At 37.7% G+C, this 26,443-nt stretch overlaps 1 protein-coding gene across 5 annotated transcripts in view; it reads right to left on the bottom strand.

The window, feature by feature from the left end:
- dclk2a (doublecortin-like kinase 2a) overlaps positions 1–26,443 on the bottom strand; it is a 66,376-nt gene that overhangs the window by 38,801 nt on the left and 1,132 nt on the right. For all 5 annotated transcript variants that reach the window (XR_008301409.1, XM_053232431.1, XM_053232430.1 and 2 more), the window contains exon 2: positions 15,665–16,005. Coding sequence is in view for 4 of the 5 variants with exons in the window: in XM_053232431.1 (XP_053088406.1) it covers positions 15,665–16,005 (341 nt within the window). In the remaining variant the exon portion in view is untranslated. The remainder of the gene's footprint in view (positions 1–15,664; positions 16,006–26,443) is intronic.

The following is a 26,443-nucleotide window of genomic DNA, read 5'->3' on the forward strand; positions in this document are numbered from 1 at the left end:
CCTGCCTCATGCCCAGTGTTCCTGGGATAGGTTTCAGATCCAACACCACCCTAATGATGTTTGAGCCAAGGTATTTAGACTTCCATCTAGGTGGTCTTCTGGAGGATCCCGAAGCATAGAAGAGCGTTTCAGGACACCATTTCCATCATCAATTCTCATATTGGTCATTACTTACAGTATATGGAGATAAAACATGCTGAGGACAAACGCAATAGACAGAATAAGATACATTTCAATGTGTGAACGAAGCAGAGAACAGAACACGAAGGTTAAATACCCAAGGAAACTCACAAACTCACTAATTATCAGATTAATTTAAGTCTGGAAAGCCGTCGAGAAAAGAAATGACCATTTGTTATAATATGCAAAAGGTTTAAAAAAAGACGAGTCTCTTTCTGGAGGCTGTTGAGGTTTGATGTCGTTTCATTTCACAGCTAGTGTTTGCCTGTGACTCATCGTTTGCTAGCGTGATTCTGCAGCCTGGGAGAGATTTAACTTCACACCTCTATTCTTTTTTTTTTAGCACTTTCCTGGACAAAAGCTAGAGCACAAAAAGAGCCACTGCAACACACGGCTTTATAATAGCGGATCAAGTGCGCGAGATCAAACAAAGCATGAGTTTTATAGAGAGAAATGATCATTAATTTTCATTTGCATGCTTTAGTGTACGCTGCGAGGTCGTGGAAAAGCCGATAGGGACAGAAGTGGAAGCAGAGGACAAGGCCTGAGAGCAGCATCAGCTCTGATTTCACAGAGTGCTGAGTCGCGCTGTCAGACCGCACTAATATCGTCAGCCTGTCCAAAAATAATGGCACCTTCCAATGGCGCTTCAGCGACAGACTGAACTGTCATGATTATTAATATACTGCAAGGGCTTTTTGCATACAGGAATACAAAATTATCTGGCACTGATATATTTATTTATTTATTTATTTATTTACATGTCATGCTAATTTGTTTTTAGTAATGGTCTCCAGATTTTTAAAGGAATATTACAGAAAAAAAAAAATCACATTTGCTGATTGTATATTCCTTTAGTTTTGCACTGGAGCTACCAAGCCAGGTTTTTCCATAAATATATATTATTAGCTAGAAATGAATGAATGAATCATTCATTCATTCATCTCTAGTAAGCACTTTATCCTTTATCCAGGGTCACGGTGGATCCAGAGTCTTTCCCAATGTCAGGGATTGATAGAGGAGGCGGATACAAGTGCAGGTAATATATTGGAGAAGATAAAGCCAAAACAAACAAAACAGTGAAAACAAGAACCATTAACATGGACTACGGAAATCAAACAAGAAACATACAGACTATAAGTAATAATCTGGCACGCACACACAACAACAAACAAAAACTTCACAGCAAGATGCTGAAAAACCCGAACTTAAATAGTGGCGCTAACAAGTTATAACTAGACACAGGTGAGAGTGATTAGTGACGTGCTGGGGCTGATGGGTAGTGTAGTGCTGCACCCTATGACACCCTATGACACCTGGGAACACTGGTCGTGAGGTGGGAATACACCCTGGGTAGGACGTAATCATACTTTTGGTAGAACAACACAGAGTCCACATTTACAAATTTACTTTCGAAGTGGAAATGAAAAACCTCCAGATTTCTGGTACAACTGCACCTTCGAGCTTTTAGCTAGGGGTCAGATTGGTACCAAATTAATAAATTCGGACAGGACTTTTAATAAATACTGATTTTTTATTATTTAGAAGCATGGGTATTTTACAGTTTAACCAAAGTCTTACTTTAAACTTAGATAAACGTAGAAGATTAGCCCAAGATACATTCTATAACATCTTTTCACATAATGGCCACATAATCTCCTGGCTACGTCACCATGTGATCTGCTACATCATCCACATCATCCACAATTCTCTTTGTGACATCTTTATCTCTAAGTGAGTCAACGTTTTCTCCAAAATAATCCATTACTTACTAAGTTACATTTTAAAAATGAATGAACATCGTGGTTCAATGACTACAATTAGAGTAAGTAATTGTGAAATTGTGTAAATGCAAATTTTTCACAAACTATCCTTTTAACAGTTGTTTTGCTTTGACTACTCAAACCTGTAAAATGATCTAAGCAGGCATTATGAGTGACAATTTGTGACAACACACTGGATGCTCACAGAATGTTAATAATTACAAGAGATCATGTTTTGATTTTAAAAAAATCTCTTCCAGACAGTACATATGAAAACCACACAATAGCCACAGCAACACCACTCGCACGTTTCTGGACGTGTGCCAGCTCTGTGCCTGGCAGCGATGCCCGCTGTGGAGACCAGACACTCAGACAAGCCAAAGACGGAGGGGAGATGTGTGGATTTTCTTTTCCTTTTTTCTCTCTCTCTTCTTTTAAACGTCAGTGAGCGGTTCACAAAGCACAAGGAGGCACAAAATAACAGCAGTGGTGCGGTGAATTGAACATTAATCCAGGATACTGCACCTTTAAATGTTTTTTGTATGTGTTTAACAGGCAAAGGAGAAAAAAACAACAGAATTTTGCCATAAAAACCATAGCGCATGTCAGTGGATGAGATTTTTTTAAAATAATTAGTAGCTCTTGCTTTTTTCTACCAACTAAATAGCACAAAGTCCCACCCACTTGGTGTCTACTGGCCCATCAGACCAAGGCTTGGCAAAGTTCCTCTAGATAATGTAAGTACAAAGCTGACGTAACCACATCCTCAAATTCACTTCCTGCGTCCTTTCCCCTTCAGTGAATTACCTTTTCTGCCTACCAGCGTAATAACTCTAACATTTACTTTACCCTCGTACTTACTTACAGTGTTCATTCACTTTATACTTATACTTCAGTACATACTGTATGAAAACCTATTTGAGGATTAAGGACTTTTCTGTGGTACCCAAGTCAACTGAGATTTTTTTAAAACTAAACATCACTGACAACATTAAAGTTTAAGATAAATTTATGATCTTGCCTATTTGTCATTTTCACAAACTTTCCTTGTTTGTGATATGAATGCATAATGTAGCACGAGTGCTAATGTCCATTCTGTCTATGCCAGTATTTACACACAAAATTACAAGCTGTTTAAAGACATCTGAACACTAAATTCTATAATAATTACATTTAAATGCAAAATATATCAAAAATGCAAAAAGATATCTTGAATCTCGGCAAAATCAAATATTATTTATTCTTTTTAAAAACATATAAATGATTATTAAGCCTATTTTACGTCATTTTACTCATTTCAAGCTTTTGCCCATTATCTTGCTTCTTTCTATAAATAAATGCTTGAAATAAGCAAATTATTCCATTAGAATAAAACAATTTTAAGCTTGACTTTTAAGCAATATCGCATGAGCAGGAGTGTGATTAACCAGGATATTCACTAAAAACGCATGATCATGAGTACGATATTGCTTTTATAGAACAGTTCTATAAACAAGAAATTAATATTAAGTGAGTAAGTGACATTTCAGACACAATATGGCCAAATGTTCTGTTTATTTTTGCTCTGCTGGTGGAAATAGATCCCGAAGAAGCCACTCTCACTTTATAGCACGTCGGCTAGCTGGCTAGCTGGCTAGCTCACACTGATCTGTACATTCCTGTTAAAGGTCCTTCTGGTGAAATCGGCTTCCCTTCTTCCTTTTCATCTTCATCTGACGAGCTTTCACATTTTAAGTCAAAAGTTATATTCCTGAAAAATATCCTTTGCCATGTCCGCTGATGATGTCACTAACTATACTGCTTGATAACTTTCCCTTTATTCAAGGTATCTTCTCTTGCTAAGATATCTTTTTTTTTTTTGCAGTGTTTAAATCAAAGTCAAAAGCAGTACAGTACATCATGTAGCTCTCCAAAAAAAAAAAAAAACAGACTTCAAAAAGGAATCATGGCCATCAACAAGGACTGAGCATTTATTTTAGCCCCAACCCCCCATACACACACACACACACACACACATATCTTATCTGTCAGATCAAGGCATATTTGAATACTAAGCTGATGAAAGTGAAATGTTGTGTGTGGTAGAGATGTGTGTGTGGGATTAGCATCGTGACATCAGGTCAACACACAGCTTTTGTTTGTGTAGCAGCAGCAAATGTAGAAGAGCTCCATGGTTTTTATGATGCTAATCTGCTGCGGGGGCTAGCTGTCAGTCAGGACACACACACACACACACACGTCGCACTCGCTTTTCATCTCTGCATTTCTGTACTGTGCATTTCCTTCAGTCTTGTCAGAGAAACAGGCTTTATTATCAGGGTGGTAAAATCAGCAGGCCAGCACTATGCTGCTTCCTGAAGTCTTTAAGCATTTTCCTTTTTTTTTTTTTTTTTTATTTCTACATTATGAATTTTTTGTCCTGTATGACCAATTTCTTTTAAAACAAAAGTTAATTATCTTCTATTTCATGAAAAACAGTAAGCATTTCCGGTAATGATGTCATAATTTTACTATTCAAATATTATTAAAATTTTCATAAATAAAAAGGTAAAAAAATCTAATTTTACTGTATACATATTTCATAAACTTTTTTCTGACCTTTCCTGTGCTCACTGAAAAAAAAAACAAGGAATATGTGGTCGGTTAGATTTAATAGAACATATTGGGTATAGTTTACTAAAAAAATATTAAGTTTTTCATCAAAACATGATTTCATTGCTTATACTAAACTTAATTTCAACAAGTTTCTAATTACTAGATTGAATTATGTAGAGTGAGCCTGATCAATTCACAGGGTATTAACGTAAACGGATTACATTATGAAATCTCACGAGGACGTTAGCACTGACAGGAATAAATAACTATAGTATTAAATTAACCTAATTAAACCAGCATTTTGAATTAAGCCAGCAACCTGGGTTCGATCCTGAGCTCAGGTGAGAGTGCACAGTTCAGTTTTATTCAGGGTTTTGAAAATACACAATCAAATCATGTTGGATGTAAAAAACAAATTGTGTTCATGTAACTCAGTTCGATCATGTGGAACCGACGTAGTGAGCTTTTTTTTTTTAGGGTTGCTTAATGAAGGGGGGGTTTAAATAAATGCAAATTATTCATGACACTGTATTTTCTGATGTCTTCTAATTAAATATAAAAAAAAATGGTGATTCAAAATACTTCAGAAGTAAATTAATAACCTTTCAAGTGACTCTAAAATCATTGATTTTGATAAAAGTTGCAATATCTTGAACAAGTGAAAGAGGTCATGTTTCCAGAATAAAGTATCAACGTTACAAGAAAATATAACTAATAATTCCATTCTTTCAGGATGAACAATTTTCATGATTGTTCTCAATGTCTCCTGTGAAACTGTGATTGTTCTCTTTCACTAGCGCAGAGTATAAATCAGTAGCGGTGTAGAGCACCACTTCCTGCGAGTTCTCTTTTCAACAAAAAAGGCGATTTCTTCAAAATCTCTATGATTCATGCTTTAAAATAGACCATGTTTCACACCAGACGACTTTTAACTCGCAGCTAACTGCCTTTTTTCTCAAAATCCTAGAGTTTATTCTCAAAACATCACCACTGTTTTCTTGTATCATTTAAAGCTGTATTCTCAAAATATTTTTCTTTAAAAATTACCACTTAATTTCTCAAAACATTCCAGTTTATTCTTGCAAATTTTACAACTTAAATTCTAAAAATATTGTGACTTTATTCTTATATATAAAATATAAGAATAATATAATATTAATATTCTAATATTGTAATATTAGAATCAATGACTCTGATGAACATTACACATTTATGTTTGAAATGATGCATTTTAAATTTGTTATCAGTAACACTACATGTGATGTATAAAAGTAGTATTATATTTAAGTAAACTATTTCTATTACGTTAACTATTTCTCTCGGCATTCTGATGGCTCTTTAGTTTTCACAATGCTGTTATGTAGTGAGCGTAATATAGTGAGGCGTTTGGAATTCATGCTAAATTTCATTTCAAATATTCCTTCATAAAGACTAAGTGAAAACGGCAGATTTGGCATCGTTTCTGAACAGTGTATAATAGGAACGTAAATTTCTTGCTTAATATAAAAAAATAAATAAAAAGGGAAACAGTAATGAAATTGTTTAATAATAAAATTGTCGTATAATCTCTCAAAAGTTTTTTGTTTGCGTAAGAATAATTTGCGTAATGATTCTGTGGTTTGATTACATGAATTAAACACAGTCGTACATTTACAGTTATACATTTACCCCCAGCCTGAGACTTGTGTGTGTGACTATGAACAATGTCTCACAGGTCTAAAGCCCCCTGGTGCGCCCAAACCCTCTTCCAGTCTTCCTGCTGCTATAAAATGTTTACGAGCTTCCGTCCCAAGTGTTGAGACAAACCGACCGTCCTCATCCGCTCCTCTAAAATCATTACCGACTCTATTAGCATGTCAACAGCAGCCATTAGCAGCTAATCACAAGAAGCCCAGCTGAGAGCAGGGGTAATGCACGTTATAGCACAATTTTACGCTGACAGATTGAGTCAAACACATCTATAAACACTGAGGGATGATACAGTACATCATCTGTCATTTAACGTTCCGCAATGAATCCGGTGTTGAAAATATTTCATGAATGAAGCCTAAAGCTGCCACAGGAACGTCATCATGGATCTTGCTTGTTCCTGGAAAAAAAAAACATCCAGATTCATACACAGTATGTATGGAATAAAACGCTTTGGGAGTGTGTGGTTATAGGGAAAATTATTGTGAAATTATGTCACAATACACTTTGCTGAGATATTGTGAGATATTGTGATATCTATTATTCATTTTTTAAATGTTTTTTCAAATAATTACAGTAATTACAGTGGAAGCTGATTTGATGTAATACACTGTACTCAATCTAAAACTGGAAAATGAAAATGCTATTTTTTAAATCAAAAATAAGTATTGAAACTGGGTTTGATACTTTATTATAGTGATACTGGGAAATTATTAGCAAATCTATAGTCATGATATGTATCATGTACCGTAGAAATATCTTCCGAGAATCGTGATATGATGTTTTTGTTGTCATATCATCCACCCACACATCGACGAACCCTTTTTCCAAGAATGTCTCGAGGCTATGACAGTGTTGAGATAATGAATTTGGAACATTTGTGTTTTGGGACTTAATTTGAAAAAGGTATCGATGTCGATATCAATACATTTTTAAAGGGCTAGAGATGAGTCTTTTAGACTTTTCAAGTCAGCACAAGAACCCTTTAAACACTTGAATGCACCTGGAATCATGAAAATTCCAGTGAAATCCTAATTCTAATCCTAACCCTGTAGCACATTTCCCTAGCCAATAGCGATGACATGCAAAACACAGCCATTAAAAAAAAATCCTTTTAGCTATATTAGCGTTTGGCTATGGCTCTAATCTAGAGTGTTGTTGGACTGAGAATGTGTTGTATTAGCAGAGCTGTGTTAGCCTCGCCGCGTTCCACCTGCCAGCTGCAGTTGAAATCCGCCCTCGCACACTTTAGATCTAATTACCACGGAGCTGGACGGAGTCTCGGCAGGGAGTCCAGCTGAGGTCTCTTCCCCTCCTCCTGCTAAAACCTGGCCTCAGAATGTAGAGAAGCAGATGGCAGTTTACTAGCTTTTGTGTTAGCATCCTAGCATGCTAAAAACTGTAACTGCCAGTGGGTAGGTTGTTTCAGATAGCTTGCATTAAACTGTTTGGGACAAACTGGCTAATATGTGAGGCTCGGATGGAAGAAGCGCATCAGTGATATCTATACATAATATATATCTATTTATAATTTATGCACATTTCCTGTGTTTTGTGCCTGGTCTGCAAAAGAGGAACAGTGCCTTTAGCTGGATGAATACAAACAGCAGACATCCCTTTGCACTGCAGGCGTTTTGGTGGCCTACTTTTAGGAGACACCGCCTCGGAGCACACACACCCGCCCATCAGGAAGCGTCTGCTTTAATTGTGTGTGACAAGCAGAAATGCCTCTAACTCCACACTGATCCAACTGCAGGAATGTCTGACATTCCCAAGTCACCCAAATATCCATGACCCATCCTATCATCTACACACACACGCACACATACTGCCAGAGTGTAGTTATAAAAAAGTAATCACCACCAATCAGAATCGAGAATTCAACAGCACTGTAGTGTAAAATTGTACTAAAACATATCTTCTTTGTCAATAAAACAATGGCACATGGCAGCATCAAATCCACCCTGATTAAGCAGCGGGTCACATGGTCAACGTTTAGCCGTGGAGTAGCAGGTGGAGAGACAGATTTAGGAAATTCAATCACCACCAAACTTCAAGCAAATGACTGGAATTCCATGTAGTGGATATGCAAGGCTAAAAATACATGCTTTATGAATGAGAACAGGTGATCTGATTTAGCATGTGATCCAGTCAGAGCCTAGCACAATAAACAACCATAACAGTCTGAAAAACACAAGGCCACACCTCCTTCACTGAGACTGATAGATAGAAAAATCACACCTCCTTCACTGAGAATGATAGACAGAAAAATCACACCTCCTTCACTGAGAATGATAGGCACCAAGGCCACACCTCCTTCACTGAGACTGAGACACACAGAGGCCACACCTCCTTCACTGAGACTGAGAGACACAGAGGCCACACCTCCTTCTTTGGGACTGATAGAGATAGAGGCCACACCTCCTTCACTGGGACTGACAGAAGCCACACCTCCTTCTTTGGGACTAACAGACACAGAGGCCACACCTCTTTCACTGGGACTGACAGACACAGAGGCCACACCTCCTTCTTTGGGACTAACAGACACAGAGGCCACACCTCCTTCACTGTGACTGACAGACACAGAGGCCACACCTCCTTCTTTGGGATTGATAGAGACAGAGGCCACACCTCCTTCTTTGGGACTAACATTCACAGAGGCCACACCTCCTTCACTGGGACTGACAGACACAGAGGCCACACCTCATTCTTTGGGATTAACAGACACAGAGGCCACACCTCCTTCACTGTGACTGACAGACACAGAGGCCACACCTCCTTCTTTGGGATTGATAGAGACAGAGGCCACACCTCCTTCACTGTGACTGACAGACACAGAGGCCACACCTCCTTCTTTGGGATTGACAGAGACAGAGGCCACACCTCCTTCTTTGGGACTAACATTCACAGAGGCCACACCTCCTTCACTGTGACTGACAGACACAGAGGCCACACCTCCTTCTTTGGGATTGATAGAGACACAGAGGCCACACCTCCTTCACTGTGACTGACAGACACAGAGGCCACACCTCCTTCTTTGGGATTGATAGAGACAGAGGCCACACCTCCTTCTTTGGGACTAACAGACACAGAGGCCACACCTCCTTCACTGGGACTGACAGGGACAGAGGCCACACCTCCTTCACTGGGACTGATAGACACAGAGGCCACACCTCCTTCTTTGGGATTGACAGACACAGAGGCCACACCTCCTTCTTTGGGATTGATAGAGACAGAGGCCACACCTTCTTCTTTGGGATTGATAGAGACAGAGGCCACACCTCCTTCACTGGGACTGACAGACACAGAGGCCACACCTCCTTCTTTGGAATTGATAGAGACAGAGGCCACACCTCCTTCTTTGGGACTGATAGAGACAGAGGCCACACCTCCTTCTTTGGGACTGATAGAGACAGAGGCCACACCTCCTTCACTGGGACTGATAGACACAGAGGCCACGCCTCCTTCACTGGGACTGACAGAGACAGAGGCCACACCTCCCTCTTTCACTGGGACTGATAGGTGGACGTGTCTTAGCACTTATTGCACCTATTCAACTGAACTGTGGTACAATGAATTAAGGTGATATTTAAGCTCAGAGGTTCAGTTCATTTCCTCTTACACTTTTATTAACCTAACTGCTCACTGTGGTTTTTCTTAGGAAGCATTTTTAAAGCTTATAGGCTGTGAGTCATTTGTTTGTGTCATGGGGCTTTCCTGCTATGTGACTCCTGCCAGTGAGATTTGCACAATCATCACTGTTCTGCTCATAACTGCAGCGTAAGCTCCATATTCATCAGTCTATTAGAGTACATCATTTTATTTTATTTTATTTTTTGGCTGACAAAAATGCTTACTTTATACAGTATTATTTTCCCTCAGAAACTGCTTACTTTGTTTTGTTTCGTTTTTTGAAGGCCTTGAGATTTTGCTACCGCTAATAAAGTTGATGGTGTTTTTTGTCTTCTTTTTTTTTGCTTAAAAAAAGTGACAAAAAATCCTTGAGGTTTTTCTAGTATAATATATATTTGGAGATGGATTTATTTTTTTTTACATTAAAAAACATAGGGTTTAGGAACAGTGAATAATCCACTGGGAATCAAATAATAAACACATTTTCATCCAAGAGGTCTCACAATTCATCAAGTAACAATCCCAGAACACAGACACACAGAAAGATTGAAATGGAAATCAAAGCATTGCCGAGAGCTTCAGCGCTCGCCTCGACACCTACTCCGTCTCAGTATTATCATAATCATTCAACTGCTCGACTCTTCTTCCGGGTGATTTTTTGCATAATCCCAGCAGATTGAGATGGCATGCTGAGGAAGCGCTCCTCGTGACTGCCTGGAGCTCTCAAACACACCACACACTGCTGCTGACATCATCAAAAAACACGGCATATTTTTTCATTACTAAATCTCATCCTGCTTAAAGCTCGCATGAATACCAGCCAACTCACTCAGCAGATCATTCTTGGACTTAGAATGCCAATTGAGTCACTTTATAATAATAATAATAAGAAGAAGAAGAAGAAGAAGAAGAAGATGAAGAATCAAGTAGGGTTGCATAATAGTAATAATACATAATATAAATAAATAATAAAAAACACAGTATAATGTAAAGAAAAGAAAATATTGTCTGTAAGACAAGTCTGTAAGACCGAGTTTAGGCCATATTTAGACATTATTTTACATCTCATACTTAATGAGGCCATATCCCAGGCACAATATGACCCAGAATGAAAATGAACACAATTATTTTGGCTTAAAAGTGAAATGCCGCACAAGCATTAGCTATAGATGGTTACCTTTTGGCTATTTTTGGACCAGATTCCAAATGCTGTGAAAAAATATCGACTGCTTACTATTACCATACCTGACCTTTTAAACGCCCGAACTCAACCATATTTGGTGCCAAATCATCAGTTATCTGGGTTTGTATTGCAGTCTTATCAGCTTGCTAAATAGCTTGCTGAGATAATGAAGTCATGTGGCGATGGAAAGATTAGGCACTTCGGAGTTCAGGCACTTCTCCCAGCAGTAAGAGAACTGTGAGCAAAACTCTAAAGAGTTACATTTTAGACTTTCACAGCATTCCGAATGAGAGTTAAAACGGCCAAACTATATCTAATGCTTGTGCGACATTTCAATTTTGGTCCAAAAGGGGCATAAGTAAGGCATAAAACACTCCAGAATGTGCTGTTATAAGAAAATAATCAACAATGGGGTTAAAGTTAATCATTTTGAAACAAGTTCATTATATTCCTATAACAGCACGTCCCAGAAGACTTTTATTATTTTTATATGGTACCACAACAATTTGGTCAACAATTATTATTATTAAAAACAATATAGTTATTAAAAACAACTTAAAATAAGGAAAAGTTGTACTTTTTAGTTGTTTATAGTTAAAAATATAGAATATAAAAGTTAGAACATCTGTAATAAGCCAATGGAATAGTTGCTCCATAAAACCCAAGTCTAAATGTTATATTTCTGAATTATACAACAGTTAGTTCCACTAATTTGATTGGTCGAGTGCAGTTCTTAGAGTGTTCGTATTTCCTATAACTGCACTGGGACGTTTCACTGTGTGTATCACTGTGTGTATCACTGTGTGTATCACTCCGCTTGTCTGTGTTCGCCACGTAAAATTCCACTTCCTAGTTCAAAACCGTTACTACAGTAGAGTTAGTGACATCATCAGCGGACATGGCAAAGGACACTTTTCTGGAACATAACTTTTGACTTAAAATGTGAAAGCTCGTCAGACGAAGATGAAAAGAAAGAAGGGAAGCCAATTTCACCAGAAGCATCTTTAACAGCAATGTACAGATCAGTGTGAGCTAGCCAGCTAGCCGATGAGCTATAAAGTGAGAGTGGCTTCTTTGGATCTATTTCCACCAGAGGAGCAAAAATAAACAGAACATTTGGCCATATTGTGTCCGAAATGTCACTTACTCAATATTAATTTCTTGTTTATAGAACTGTTGTATCAAAGCAATATCACACTCGTAAACAAAGGTATGTTTGAAAGGGAAAAAATATTCAGACTCCATAAATTAACATTAATACATTGTTATAAAGAAGTGAAGAAGTACATTAATACATTAATTAACATTAATACTTTGTTACAAAGTGGTTGTGTTTACAGTAAGAAGTAATTCTGCAACATTTTTGGCCCATTCCTCTCGTCAAATCATCCTCAAATTCTCCAAGGTTATGAGTTTGTTGCTTTTTATTCTCTGTATAACAGTTGTTCCTGCTGCTTTCTGGTCGTCCTGCAACTCTTTTCAAAGAACTGCTGCCTTCTCTCTTACCTTCTTTACCATAAATCTGAGAGCACATTGTAAAATCTTGCATCACGTACCTGTCCGGGAACCATTAGTCGTGGTTCTATGAACTTTCCACCTGCATATTATGGTACCACTTGTACTGACAGGGATGTTTATGGTATTTGCTGTGGGCTCTGTAGCTTTTTTCCATTCGAGTGTTGTTTAATAATGATGTTCCTGAGAACTTAAGGAAGTTCCTTCAGCTTCACCATGATTGCTACTTGTGTGAAATCATCACAAACAATGGCAATGTCTTTTAACCAGGTGTAATTTGCACAAGAACATATTTTTGCAGCATTTTTATCTAGAACTTCATTTATTTTTAGGTAACCTTTACATATAGTGTATGTATTTTTATTTATTTTATTATATATTTTTATTATAGTACACTTTTTATAGTATAAAAGTGTACTTTTTCAAAGTCAAAAGACATTATGTGTGTACATTTGAAATGGATATACTGTATATGCACATACTGTATTAAATAACACAAACAAAAGTGTCCGAGTATTTATTTCCCCTCACTGTACATTTCATGGGGAAGAATTGTTTATTGTGAATATTATTAACAAAAAAATGGAATTATTTATTGAACACTAGATTTAGTTTTTGCTGCTGTTTTTTTTTTAAAAGCAATAGTGTGTGTTAAAGTGTTAATCATGTGTAAGGGGGGTTTTAGGGACACTGCTTTACATCCAGCCTAAGAAGACCCTCATCTGTGATGAAAATCGCTGTAACACACACCCCAGCATCTCTTTTTTCACTTTGGAGCAGAACATTCCACCACCATGTTGTTGATTATTTTCCCTTAACATCTCTCCCTCAAGAGTTTCATTCCTTACTTAGAGAACGAATGAGATAATGCAGAACAGAATTTAGGAATTAAAAAAAAAACAGTTGGGAATTAAACACAGCTCTTGAGTCAGGCCTGAGTTCTCTAGCTTGTTATTTTCTGAGTCATTTCAAGCCCATCTGTGTGTATACTCCCCTTCTCACTGCAGGATGCTGCAGTGCAGCTCTTATTTTCTCTTTTACACTTAATAACCACACCGATACACAGTTCAGAAAGATTTACATGCTGTAAACTTGCGTTAGGATGTTCGCATGAACATGCATAATCCCAATTTTCAACCCAACCTTCTTGGATGGATATTTGGAAGATATTTAATAGACCATAAGTAATCATTCATAAACCATATGACTGATTTCTCATGCATGACTAGAATCCTATTTACACACATCCCATGTGGAGATAATGTCCATCTGAGTGCCAAGTGAAAGAGGGAGCAGGTGGTCATTAACAGCTGCTGATGCATAAGGCTGAATGATCTAAATGTAAATAATGCTATAACATGCCTCTTAACTCAACACTCCCTCATGGCTAATGTCATGCATGGCAGGGTTTTACATGCTAGTGCTGTGGTCTGGTCCAGAAATGTCCCTTTTATATGGTCTGGCAAAGCATGTTATTGTGCCAGCCATAGAAATGTATTCATAAATTGAATAATTTAAACAGTAATGTAGTGTTCGTGAAAATCCAGCTAGCTCGGAAAAACGTTCGTATCCCATGAGCGCTCCTGAGTATGTGCAATTTTACATATAAGGAGACTCAGTAATGTGAACCTTGACTGATCAGCTTCAAATCATGTAATTAGCGATGAGTTAATGTGATTATATACAGTAGATTTATATACAGTAGATTTAGATTCCGCTGTTGAGTTTATTAAAGAGCTTATTTATTTCAATTACATATGAATTTTTTTCTGAAACTCACTCAGTTCAAAATTCAAAACAAATCCATAAATTAAGACAAATAAGTCTAGGCATTCATTCAGGGCAAAAGGTGAGTGTTAGGGTGAGTGTCAGTGGTAGCTGACACTCTGCAGTGGCTGAGCTGCATTACTGGTAGATTTAGAGAACACTGCAGCCAACACAGATTAGACCGTTTAGTCATCATTCTGACATTTTCAGCTCTGTTTTTTTTTTTTTTTTTGCATGTAATGGAGTTTTGTGGGTGTCACACAGCTACGCTGATTAGCGCTTATCAACGTACACATGCGGGTATGAAGAAAATCAGTGTCACTGAAACTTTTGAGTTCAGTTTAGTTTTACTGAATGACTGATAAATAAGGCCCAATATTTCTGTATCCATTTTAACCATCTTTTTAAATTGCAAAACTGTGATGCTTTGATATGGTGTTGGACATCCTAAAATTATTAAATCATTCACTTAAAAAATAAGAAAAAGTTAGTATCGAGGCTGAGTTTCCCAGAAGCATTGCAGCATTAATATTACGGTTAAAGGATAAAGCCGCCACTTTACAATGCTTTTTACATTTACATTTATAGCATTTGGCAGACGCCCTTATCCAGAGTGATATATATTTATCTCACTTCATTATGCCTCTGCTTTCCGGGAACTGGCACATGATTAATACTCATTAAGGTTGTTTTTTCTGATGTTTTCAGTCAGGGAAAATTAAAAAAAAATGGATTGGGGCATCAATAAAGCTAACATACTAACAATATTTAGTAGTTAGTAGTTCTAATACTATAACTTTCTCATTTAGAAAAGTAATGTTCAGTACTAAAGACAGACATTTAATCTCAAATGTTACCGTAATAAAAGAGGGCATTATGAGAGTCATAGAGGTGCAAGACCTTTTTAACCAAGACTGTCAGTGATACAGTCAATAACTGAGTTTTATCTGCATCCAAAAATGACGTTTAATTCTTCATGAGGGCATAATAATAATAATAATAATAATAATAATAATAATAAACATTGCCACTACACCATAACAGCTACGTGGTAGCTACATGGTAGCTGTTATGTTTATAAAAGCTTGGACAAATTCAATCCACATTCCAGATATTCACTATTTCTCGCACCGAATCAATCTATTCGAATTTGTATGAATTTAAACGACAGGATTTTTGGAGATCCACTGCTGGCCCTTGAGCATTATGTTTAACTCTCAGCTGCACTAAGTCATTTAGAATTTATTTTAGATAATAGTTGTTACATGAATTCTTTCTGCAGTATTTTTGCCCATTAATGATTAATGATGGCTAACTGATGACTAGTCTACCCCCCTACCTGCTTCCCCTCCAGCGTGTAGAGTCTCTTCACCACTCCCGAGTCCAGCTTGATGGCATCGCTGATGTCCGTGAGCACTTGCTCGAACGAGTGTGCCGTCTTCTTGTTCAGGAGGATGCGCACGGCCTTGCGTGGCTTCACGCCGCTCCGGATCACCGTCACCAGCTTGGGCCGGATGAAATCCTTGTTTTCTCGCTCCCTCAGCTCGTTCTTTAGTATGGGCAAAGAGGAGAGAGAGCGCGATGTGCCTGCCCTAATGTTCACTGACCAGTTAGGGTTCACGTTCTTGGTGTAGTCCACTTTGCGGAAGGGTTCGTTAGAGGCGCAGACGTAGCTTTCGCCTGTCAGAGGAAGAGAAGGGGTAGAGTTAGGTCTGTATGTACTGACTTTTCTCCTCGTTATATAATTTAAGGTTCTCAGCTTCCTAAAATGGTTGCATAGTTCTACATAGAACCTTTAAGGGGTTCCTTAGAAGATCAACCAAAGAACCCTTTATTCTTTACTTATTATTTACTTCACAAGCGAGAGAAAAAGAGAGGTTGGTGATGGAACAACTGCTTATAGCTGCTATAACGGTAGTTAACTTGTTTCACAGATGATGCACTGCAGTAAATGTAACTATAAACTGATAAAAACTATGACGTGTCATTCTTTAATTAAAAAAAATAATCGTTGGTAAATTGCTGTGGTATAAGAGGAAAAAAAACACTGTTAAAGGAAAATAATCAACTTTGGGGTGGGAACAGTAACTTTGCTTCATCACGCCACCCCATTGTTGATTATTTTCCTGTAACAGCATGTTTTATTCCTTATATAATGTAGGTCAAAACTTGTAACCACCATTAAAATATGATTATATTCTATTCCCATAACAGAAAGTTCAATGTAAGGGGTTAGCGAGGCTCAATAAAATTTCCCTTGACACTGACACAGATGTTGTATATTCTTTCACTATTTCCTCAGGCTTCTCAGTGTTAAGTTGTTAACCTTGAAGCTGCTCCATAATGGCTATATAATCACACTGAATAGCAGGGTGTGATGATATGAACAAAAACATTATATGGCTATTATATTGCTGTATATTACAGTTGCATGCATTAAAACATGATAGTGAACGCTTTATGTGGCACAATTAAAGACATTAAAAGCCAGCAATTGATCCCAGATCAGTCCTCATGTTTACACACAAGCTCTTTTCCACTAATCAAGTATCTCCAGGAAGATTGCACTGCGGATGAAAGAGCCTTTCATAGCCTGCCACAATCTCTGGAATGCACTAAACAGCTACAAAGCTGCAATCGACATTTTAACAGCTCTTTTATCTCACAAACACACACTTCCTGCTTATCGGAAGTGCTGCCAGAAAAATGAATTTCTTTATGCATTACTTTGGGAGACTCTCGGTAAAGCGAGTCTCTCAAACAGTTCACATGTCCGGCTGGAATGCAGAGCACGCCGAGGCCACTTCTCTCTTCTCTCTTCTCGTCGCTTACTCTTGCGGTGTTGGCTGACGTCCCGAGTATTTTCACCGACATTCCAGGGTAACAGTGCTAAATCGAGCCCTCCCTTTCCCAAAGGCCTACTCAAATCCACACTCTGATGGTAAATGGAAACCACAAAAGGGGATGATTAAGTCAATGAATGAATGAATAAGCAATTTTCCCCTCGAAAAACAATCTGTTCTGCATAACTCATGCGTTTAATGTTTAAACTGCTGCATGCTGTAAAAAGGGCTAAAAAGCTACAGTCTTAATCCACAAAACTGAAGAAACTGATCATACTCTGTGTATGTGTGTGTGTGTGTGTGAGGGTGTGAGTGTGTATGGGTAGGCACAGCTTGGCACTACGGCACATGCAGCTGCTCTAAAAATGGACCTTTGTCACACAGGGACCCACAAAAGAGTGGAGCATCATATGAGGAAAAACAACCACCAAAGACAATTAAAAGCACATTTTACATATCATTAAATCAGTGCATTAATCAATACCATACTCTCCTCATGATGCATGATGGACTTTCGGTGCTTTCCTGGTGCTTTCGAAAAGTGAAAACACAAAACACTTATCACTGTACAAGTGATAATGCCGTGAGAACACTGTTGCTAGGTAACTGGGAAATATCAGTGTTGAGCTAGTTAATAATAAGCTAGCTGTCACGTAGCCATTAAGTATTTTGTTCCAGTATGATCTCATGCTTGCATTGATATTACCATAAAAGTTACAAAGGTTGATGTTAGGGCTAGGGATGTATAGATTAGCATTCACACTCTCTCTCTCTCTCTCTCTCACTCTCTCTCTATTATATCTTTGTTCGATGAAATCCTACGAAATCCAACCACATAACTCTCTCTGACTCAAACTTGTACTAATTTGTACAAGATCAAGTTCTCTATCGAGTCTATGTAAAGACATAACGACTTAGCATTGCATTTCTATAGATTCTTCCACACAACTTGTGATACTGAACCTGTTAAAAAGTTAAAACCATCTTTTAACCATCAAAACAGATGTCTGTTTTAACAGACCTTTCTCACAATGGCTGTGTCATCGTATCCGGTAATGAATAGTAGCATTTCAGTTGCCACTTTGAACATTGTGTAGTACTGAAATGTATAAGTGAAAGTGAGACTATTAATTGTGTGTTCTGGATGATAGTAAGCAGTAAATAGCTAGCTACATTTTTTTACACTTGGCTAGCCAGCTAGTTTGTTTAATGAAGCCCAATAAACTAGCTAACTAGCTAGTAACAATCACAACATGTACTAACTACAAAGAAATTAGTCAATTTATAGTATTTGTTTGTGAGCAGTCTTTGCGGGACGTATTTGCTGCCATTGTTCACTATCTCGTTGGAAGTTTTGAAAACGCGACAATTTCGTAAAAAACATTAATGTGAAATAGGGTCCATTGTTTCATCCGTCTGTGTATATTGGCCGTGGTCCCAGTAGTTCCTGTTATCATGGCACATGTCCAAAACTGCATCCTTCGTACTATTTAGTGCACTAGTTAAGACCTTTTGCTCTTTTACAATCATATCAGAGAGCATACTGTAAAATAATCAGGACAATCCTGATATTCCACAGTGTAGCTTACGTGATCCAGTACATCCTTAACTTTGCATTTGGTAGCACATATGCACCATTGTGGACAGTTTCCTTATTCGCTAGTTCTTGTATTCTTGAAAGACACTCTCATAAAATAAGAGGCTTGGACGAGCACTATCTATGATTACAGCAGTATCTCTTAGTTACAAATCTTCAGTATCCAGGTGAGACTTTCCACTGAAGAAAGGTGAGTCTTGGGCATAAAGTGAATTTTTGGGAAGTGCACATTTTTACGGTGTCCATGTGGGACCATCTACAGCAGCAGAAGGTGAGTCACTAATACAGAAGCTCCAAGCAGAAGAACAGTATCAGGGCCACAGAACTCTTTTACTTCCTTCTTCTGCAATGCCCTTGAAACCTATCAAGATTATCCAGACTGGCGGCAGTGAAACTGCTGAGCCTGTAGCAGCAGTTTGGACGAGTTTCAGCAACTGAATGAGGTGGTGGCTGGATTGGGTTTATGAAGGCCAGCAGAGGAGAGAATAGAGAGGTTTAAGAATATAACTGATACATGGAGCTGTGCTAAGTAGATTGGAAAAGAGGACAATGAAAATCACACACCTTGTTTCGTCACACAAGAGTGTGGAATTTATCAGGCTGGATGGTGCGTAGGCTGTATGGTGTGGATATTAGCAATGTCTGATTGCAGCTTTATGCAAAAATCGCTCAGACAGATTCCATCCATAGCCTCACCAAACAAACAAATGACTCAGAATTAAATGCGTTTCAGGGTTTTCATACTTAGTTTATATTATATACATTTTCTTTAGATAGCCTTTATGAATGCCTTTGACAAAAGAAGCACATATTGAAGTCATTCTCATGGATGGATCGGGAAGCTCTCGCAAGAAGCTCTCATGATGGACTTTAACAGGAAACATGGCAAGCACATCACACACAACACTGTTGCCAAACTTATTAAAAAATTCAAAAAGACTGGAAGTGTTATGGACCAACCGAGAAGTGGACGAGGGCACAACCAACGTGGTGCTGGCATACATAGTCCTCAAGGTATGGAGACATTTGGGACACCATGTAGTCTTTTAAACAAATCAGTTGTCTAAGGTAGATACTGTACTGTGTGTGTATATATATATATAGGCAGGGGGTGGGGGGTGTTGGGGGAAACTTGACTGTTTTAGTTAAGATATAGAGACATTTACATGCAGGAAACTAACTGATCAGAACAGACAAGTGGCAGCTTTTTTCCCCCTAAAGTGCCTGGTGGTTACCGAACAACCCCGCATATATGCACACTTCATACAACAGTTAGTTTCAGTCAACTAATTTGATTGGACAAGCACATTCCAAAAGTGCCAATATTCAGTGTAACAGCACTGGGACATTTCACTGTTTGAATCACTCCGCTTGACTGTGTTCACGACATTAAATTTCAATTCTAGCAATAGATTGTTATACTGAAACAGTTACTACACTTACTACAGGCTGTCAGTCTGTGCACTGGCATGGAAACACGCAACGCTCTATCCGGCTGTGGCTCCATTGGGAACTATTTTCACTGATGGAGCAAAAATAAACAGAATAGTTGGCCATACTGAAATTGTCTGAAATTTCAGTTATTCAATAATAATTCCTTGTTTATAGAACTATATATCTTTTTGCAAGAAAATCGAGACCAGCGACTAATGATGACTAATGTGAGATGGCGCAAAGGAGGCGGAGCTTCGGGGCGTGTCAGTTAATATCAGAGAGTTCAAAACAGCTAAGCCACTGTCAATCATTCCAGATTCTTATGTCAGTTGGCTTTTTGGCCTTCTTTATTGGGGAAAAACAGAAGACTGCTCTTTTTTTGCTTATTTGTAAGTGATAACTCATAGCAGCGTACTTCAATATACTAAAATATATAACGTAAAGGTTGGTAGGGGTGCTTATAACAAATTCTTTAAATATACGCTCTTCAGAAAAGGGTTCTAAGAATAGTTAAGTGTTTTTAGCGTCATAAATAGGTTCTACTTGGAAAACTCTGTGTTGCAGGGTTTCACATAGAACCTTTAAGGATTCCTCCAGAGTGGCAAACTGAAAAACCCTTAATGGCGCGACATAATTCTGTTTTTTTTTTTTCCCGAGTGTAGAGATGAATGAGCTTGTTGGGTCAGGTAATTTGACCCAAGATGGGTTGATTATGGGGAAATCCAGCATACTGGGTTTGGGAAGTGGACCTGAAAGGAAACAGGAATGATTCCTTTTCTGGAATTTTCCAGTGTGCCTTTCGAGAAAAAGCAGCAACCAGGACAAATCTGAACTAAAATACTAAAATTAGTTGCAATTGTAAATGTAAGTTTTTTTGTTCTAACATAATTTATAATTTAGTTGAACCATTTGAAATTATATTTCTGTATACATTATTTAGGCAATCATTTTAAACATGTAATTTGGCTTGATAGCCGAGTTATTGTTAGCATGCTGACAACAAGCACACTAGCTAAGGTACTAGCTATTTGAGCTGAAAATATGGCTTGTAATAACTAAGTCAAATTATTACTGTTTTGGAAGAAAATTTCACAGATAAGATTAAGCTCTTGCGTAATTATATTTAAAGTTAACATTAAGTTACCAAATTTTTCACTGCTACATAACTATTATACTGTAAAATAAACTGTAACTGTATCATTAGCTTGGATTATCAGATAGCACTTGAGTTAAGTTAATTCTAATCCTAAATTTGATATTCACTACTCATGATTTCAGAATATACAGGATATGATGTTGAGTAATCATGTTTTGTTGAGGAAGGCTGTGTTTTGCAGAGAAAAAGCACTACCTGAAGCTTCTTTTGTGCTGATATGCAAATAGCTTTTCATATGACTGGTGCGTTGTACTCATATCATCTTGGGTGCCTATGGCTCAGCAAGGTGGTCATTTTTACATACAAATTGGGTTTAAAATTCAAAATCCTAACCCAGTGTCCCAGGTTAAAACAACCTAAGCTGGTCTCACCACTGGTTTTCCAAATCGACCCAGATTGGGTTATTTTTAACCCAGCTATTTTAAGAGTGTAGCTCAGAGTTTGGAAAATAAGGCCCAAAAATGTGACACAAAATGTGGAAAGACAGACCTTATTATTATGCAAGATTCAAAGACCGAAATAAGTATGACATATACACACTTCTGAGTCCATCCTAATTTCAACAAATTGGCTTTTTTTTCTTTTTTTTTTTTAACATTTTACAAATCTCCATATTAACATAACACAGTATATTCTTCATTGTCCTGCATCTTCACAGGTTCAACCATTAAACTATAAATATTCTTTAAAGGCTTAACATGTCAACTGATAATAAAAAAGTCCCAATTCCATTTGCACAAAACAAGAGACCAGACTCCCAAGACACCAGGCTTTATTAAGCTGACGAATTAACAATAGGCTAATTTAGCCGCTGTGCTCCAGATGGGGTCACGATTACTGATGAGAAGAGTGACACAAATGAGCAGTTTAACACATGAGGAAGGGGCAGGAACTGGTTACGGTCACACCGGGGATTGTGGGACACAAAGGCGGCCTTGACACGGGACTCAGGTGTGAAATTCCCACAGCGATTAGCGACCCTGCGCCCTGTTTCACTGAACTAGTGTTCTTCTGGTGTCCAGCTGAGACTTCACATATACTCGTCTTTAAACAACATCAGCTGGGACTCTGTCCATCGCCATGATGTACGATGTACGGGTTCTGTGGACAATCAGCTGCTGTCTGTGCTTTAACATGGACTAAAGTCTTTGGAAAATAAGTGGTGTCATGCGTGATTGCGATAGAATTGAAATATTATAAAAATAATCTTCTATTTTGGAAACATTAGATAAACACTTTGTATAATTTAAGTATGTAACCATGTATTATCACATTTTTCGGGCTATTTACAGTATACTGTAACAATTAAGTATGGAATAAAGCACAGGAGTTACTGTTACCACCCTGAAGTTGATTATTTTCCTATAACAGCACATCCTGAAGTGTTTTATTCCTCTTATTACAATTTTTTATTAATTTAAGAATAACACATCATAGTTTTTATCTGTTCATATTTACATTGCAGAACATCCATAAGATTACTTACTTACTGTTACATAGCTTACATTATAGCAGATATAAACTATTACTCTGTCGTTCGTTCCAGCCTCTCTTTTTTTCCTCCCTGTCTTGAAGTTATTAAGATGAAAAAATGCTGCTGAGAAACCGCAAAATTGCAAACTCATACTCTTCAGAGGAAAAAACTTACATGAACAGCTTCACCACAAAGCACTGACACTGACTGAAGCCTTCTTTCATAAAGGTTACATAAACCTTTCTTTACAGAAACTTTCGCCAGAGCAACTTTTTTCCTTTGCTACTTAACAACAACGTTTATTTTTAAGCTTATGTTAAAATTATGTTAATGTCTGTGATAATGTCTGCAAAGTCCCTATGAATCAGATGTTACTGTATGATAATTAAAAATGTATCCGAACAAGTGCATTGATATAAATGTGTGGTTTGCCATGCAGCAGGAACTACTGTCACAACTGCTGTTAGAGAAAATTACAACACTTTCTGACCAATCAGAATGTAGAATTCTGATAATGGTATAATTTAAAATCTCATACTGTCACTATAATATATTTTTAAATAAAATGGACAGGGATGATAAGCAGTGGCTAAAAAATCTATTAAGACGAGTCAATATTATTGATAATCAGCAATATTTTATTATTTTTTTTATTTATTTATATTTTTTTATTATATTTTTATTATTTATATATCTGTCACTTACCTATACTATTATGCAAAATGATGAAAGTTTGGGTAAAAATGCACCAAATAACTTCTCATTTATAATTTATCATTAAAATCAAAATATCCAGAAAGTCTTTGTCCCAAAAGGGTTTGTTTTTAGTGCATTACTTTGGACATGATGATTAAAGAGGATCGCAGAGATCAGGGCTGCGTTTCCCCAAAAGCATCACAGCACAAAGATCATCGTTAAACGGTAGAGCGAGCATCACATTGAACACTCTCTCTCTCTCTCCCAGTTCATGCTTTTGGGAAACTCAGCCTTGATTGTGATGTGTCATTTAGATAAATACACGATTGTGACAGAAGCTTCATGCTGACAAACTGAATAAAAGCTGAAGCCAGGATGCCCACACACACACACACACACACACACACACACACTTTTCAGATGCTATACTTTGGGTCTGTGGTTTTAGCTTGGGAGTAATCTCATCCCTTCTGCATGACTCACATCACATTTACACAAATTTGCCCCACTTTCTAACACATGGACTTGCGAGCAGTAACAACAGCACTCATGGAACTAACCCCTGGAGGCGGAAATTGATCTCGGCATGCCATATGGATTTGGAAATCATGGATGTGAACCGTTCTACTATAACAGAGTGTGTGTTAAAAACTCACCAGCACTTACAGCTGCTCCCTGAACACGAATCAATTCTATTGACTCAGCTGCACATTAATAGAGTCAATATGAGTCAAGGGCTCTGCGTTCTAGTGTCATTTTAGAGGCTTTCTGCATGCTGTGTCATCTACAAAATCAACAAGTAAACTTTAATATATTTTTTATCTCAACTGGGGAATATTCTCTCTATATGTTTGTGTTAGATAGATTCTTAAAAATAGTCTCCTTTCCACAACTTGCCTTCTTTATTCCATTGATTTATAGCTGTTTAGTGCTGTCTATCATTAGTATGATTGTATATGCCAGTTCAATAAGGTGCCATTACTTTTATTGGGAAGTTTTCCTGTTGGACCTTTACTATGTAACATTCACTTGGGGAAAAACTGGACGCAGTTTTTAAAACTCATTTAAAATATAAAAGTGGTCCTAAAGCTAGACACTGCAGTTTTTGTTTTTTTAATAGCTATCATAAGCAATCTTTGCCAGTTGATCGCTGATGTACTTACAAGTACTTTTTTACTGATTTTTTTTTTTTCAAAAATTTACATTTCCAGACCTACCAACCAGCATCAGCTAGTGACCATAGATTTTGGTGGAGGAGGACGACATTAATAACAACCTAGCCTCAAACAAAATGACGTTGAGAGGCTATCACACTTGACTTTACACTACAGGCTGCTATCCAGTGAATTTTTGGAGTAACCCTCATAATATTCCAACATACAGTCTAGCAGCTTGTTTTGACTGGTTTTAGATGTACTTTTTTCAGCTATCTTTGATACACTTCCCAGTGGATGTAGTGTCCATCACCTGTCTATTACTGATGTAGTTGTCCATCACCTACTTTCATATGGGAAAGCTGCACGTGTGCTACAAGTCCATCTCATAGAACCTGAAGGTCTGAAAATGTAATATGGTGCATTTTATATTCCTTCACTGTCACTAGCCCAAAGCATCTGGCATTGGAAAAGGGAAACATTTCTTTACAGCTTCAGTGTAGGAAACAAGCTCACTGTGGTGTTTTTCTGATGCAGGACATCATCCACTTAATAATCTCCCTATAATCCCCCTTTCCCTCCTCCAATCTTTGCAAAATATATCTTTGCTTTTGTTTGTAGAAACTTATTCGATTTCATCTGATTATAAACGTGACCCTGGCATTCTGTCATGAACTGTCCTCTCCGCTGCTCCTCCTAGAGCATACATGGGGCAGCATGATTCCCGCCCCAGTGGGCCTCTATTTAGCACATGTTGCAGTTCCCATTTTCGACCACTAGGTGCAATAATAACTCTATGGAGCAAAACAGGGCTGTCAGCATGCTTCCCCACAACTGTGCATCATGGAGAAAGACAAGCAAATCAATGGAACATCGGCTTCTTTCTGTCAAAAACATTGTTTTTTTAAATCACTAGTCCCTCAAAAGGGATAGATAGTATTTCAGCGGAATTTAAAATATATGGAGCTGTTAAAAAGGACTTTATTAAGATTTGTTAAACATCTGGTATATATGGTTCTGCTCTGCTCCACCTGCCCCTGCAGACGAGCCACCACTGCTACCAATCTTTATGCATCTTGCATAGGAGCTCCGCATTTTGACATTGTAGCACGTTGGTCTGAGTTAGCATTCAAAAATAAACCAACAAAAAATTTTTTCCTGACTCAAAAATGCATCACATGAAGAAACTGACATATGAACTTGGAATGATTAATAATTACGTAACTATTTTGAACTCTCTGCCATTAACTGACCCCGCAGAAGCTCCGCCCACTTCCCCCCATCTTTCGGCTTTGGTTCTGCCGTCAAGACTCAAAGACACATTAGGACAGCACGATTACTTTCTGTGAATTAATGAGAACTATATAGTCAGCATCAGCAAACTGTATTTATTAGGGATGCCACTGAAAAATTTTGGCTGAGTAATGAAACTTTTTTTTTTTTTTTTTGGAAAATGTACTGTTTATGGTTTTTCCATCTGTAATGTGCAGCACACCACATGGCAATATAATGAATAGTGGCACTTGCTTTAAAACATGATTATATGTTATCCAGGAATAATTTATAACACATTATTAAAGTTTATAAAACGCTTACAGTGAATCATTACCAGCTTGCAAGAAGCACACAAGCTCTTTATAATGATTTATGAATATTCATGGCAAGTGTTGCTTCTTTAGTTTTGCACTGAAGCATTTGTGGTGATGATTCTGGGTGACAGACTGCCATTGCTTGTACAGGAGAGGATGCAACTTTAAGCTCAGA

Source organism: Pangasianodon hypophthalmus, chromosome 3 (assembly GCF_027358585.1).
Source record: "Pangasianodon hypophthalmus isolate fPanHyp1 chromosome 3, fPanHyp1.pri, whole genome shotgun sequence".
Classification (NCBI taxonomy): domain Eukaryota; kingdom Metazoa; phylum Chordata; class Actinopteri; order Siluriformes; family Pangasiidae; genus Pangasianodon; species Pangasianodon hypophthalmus.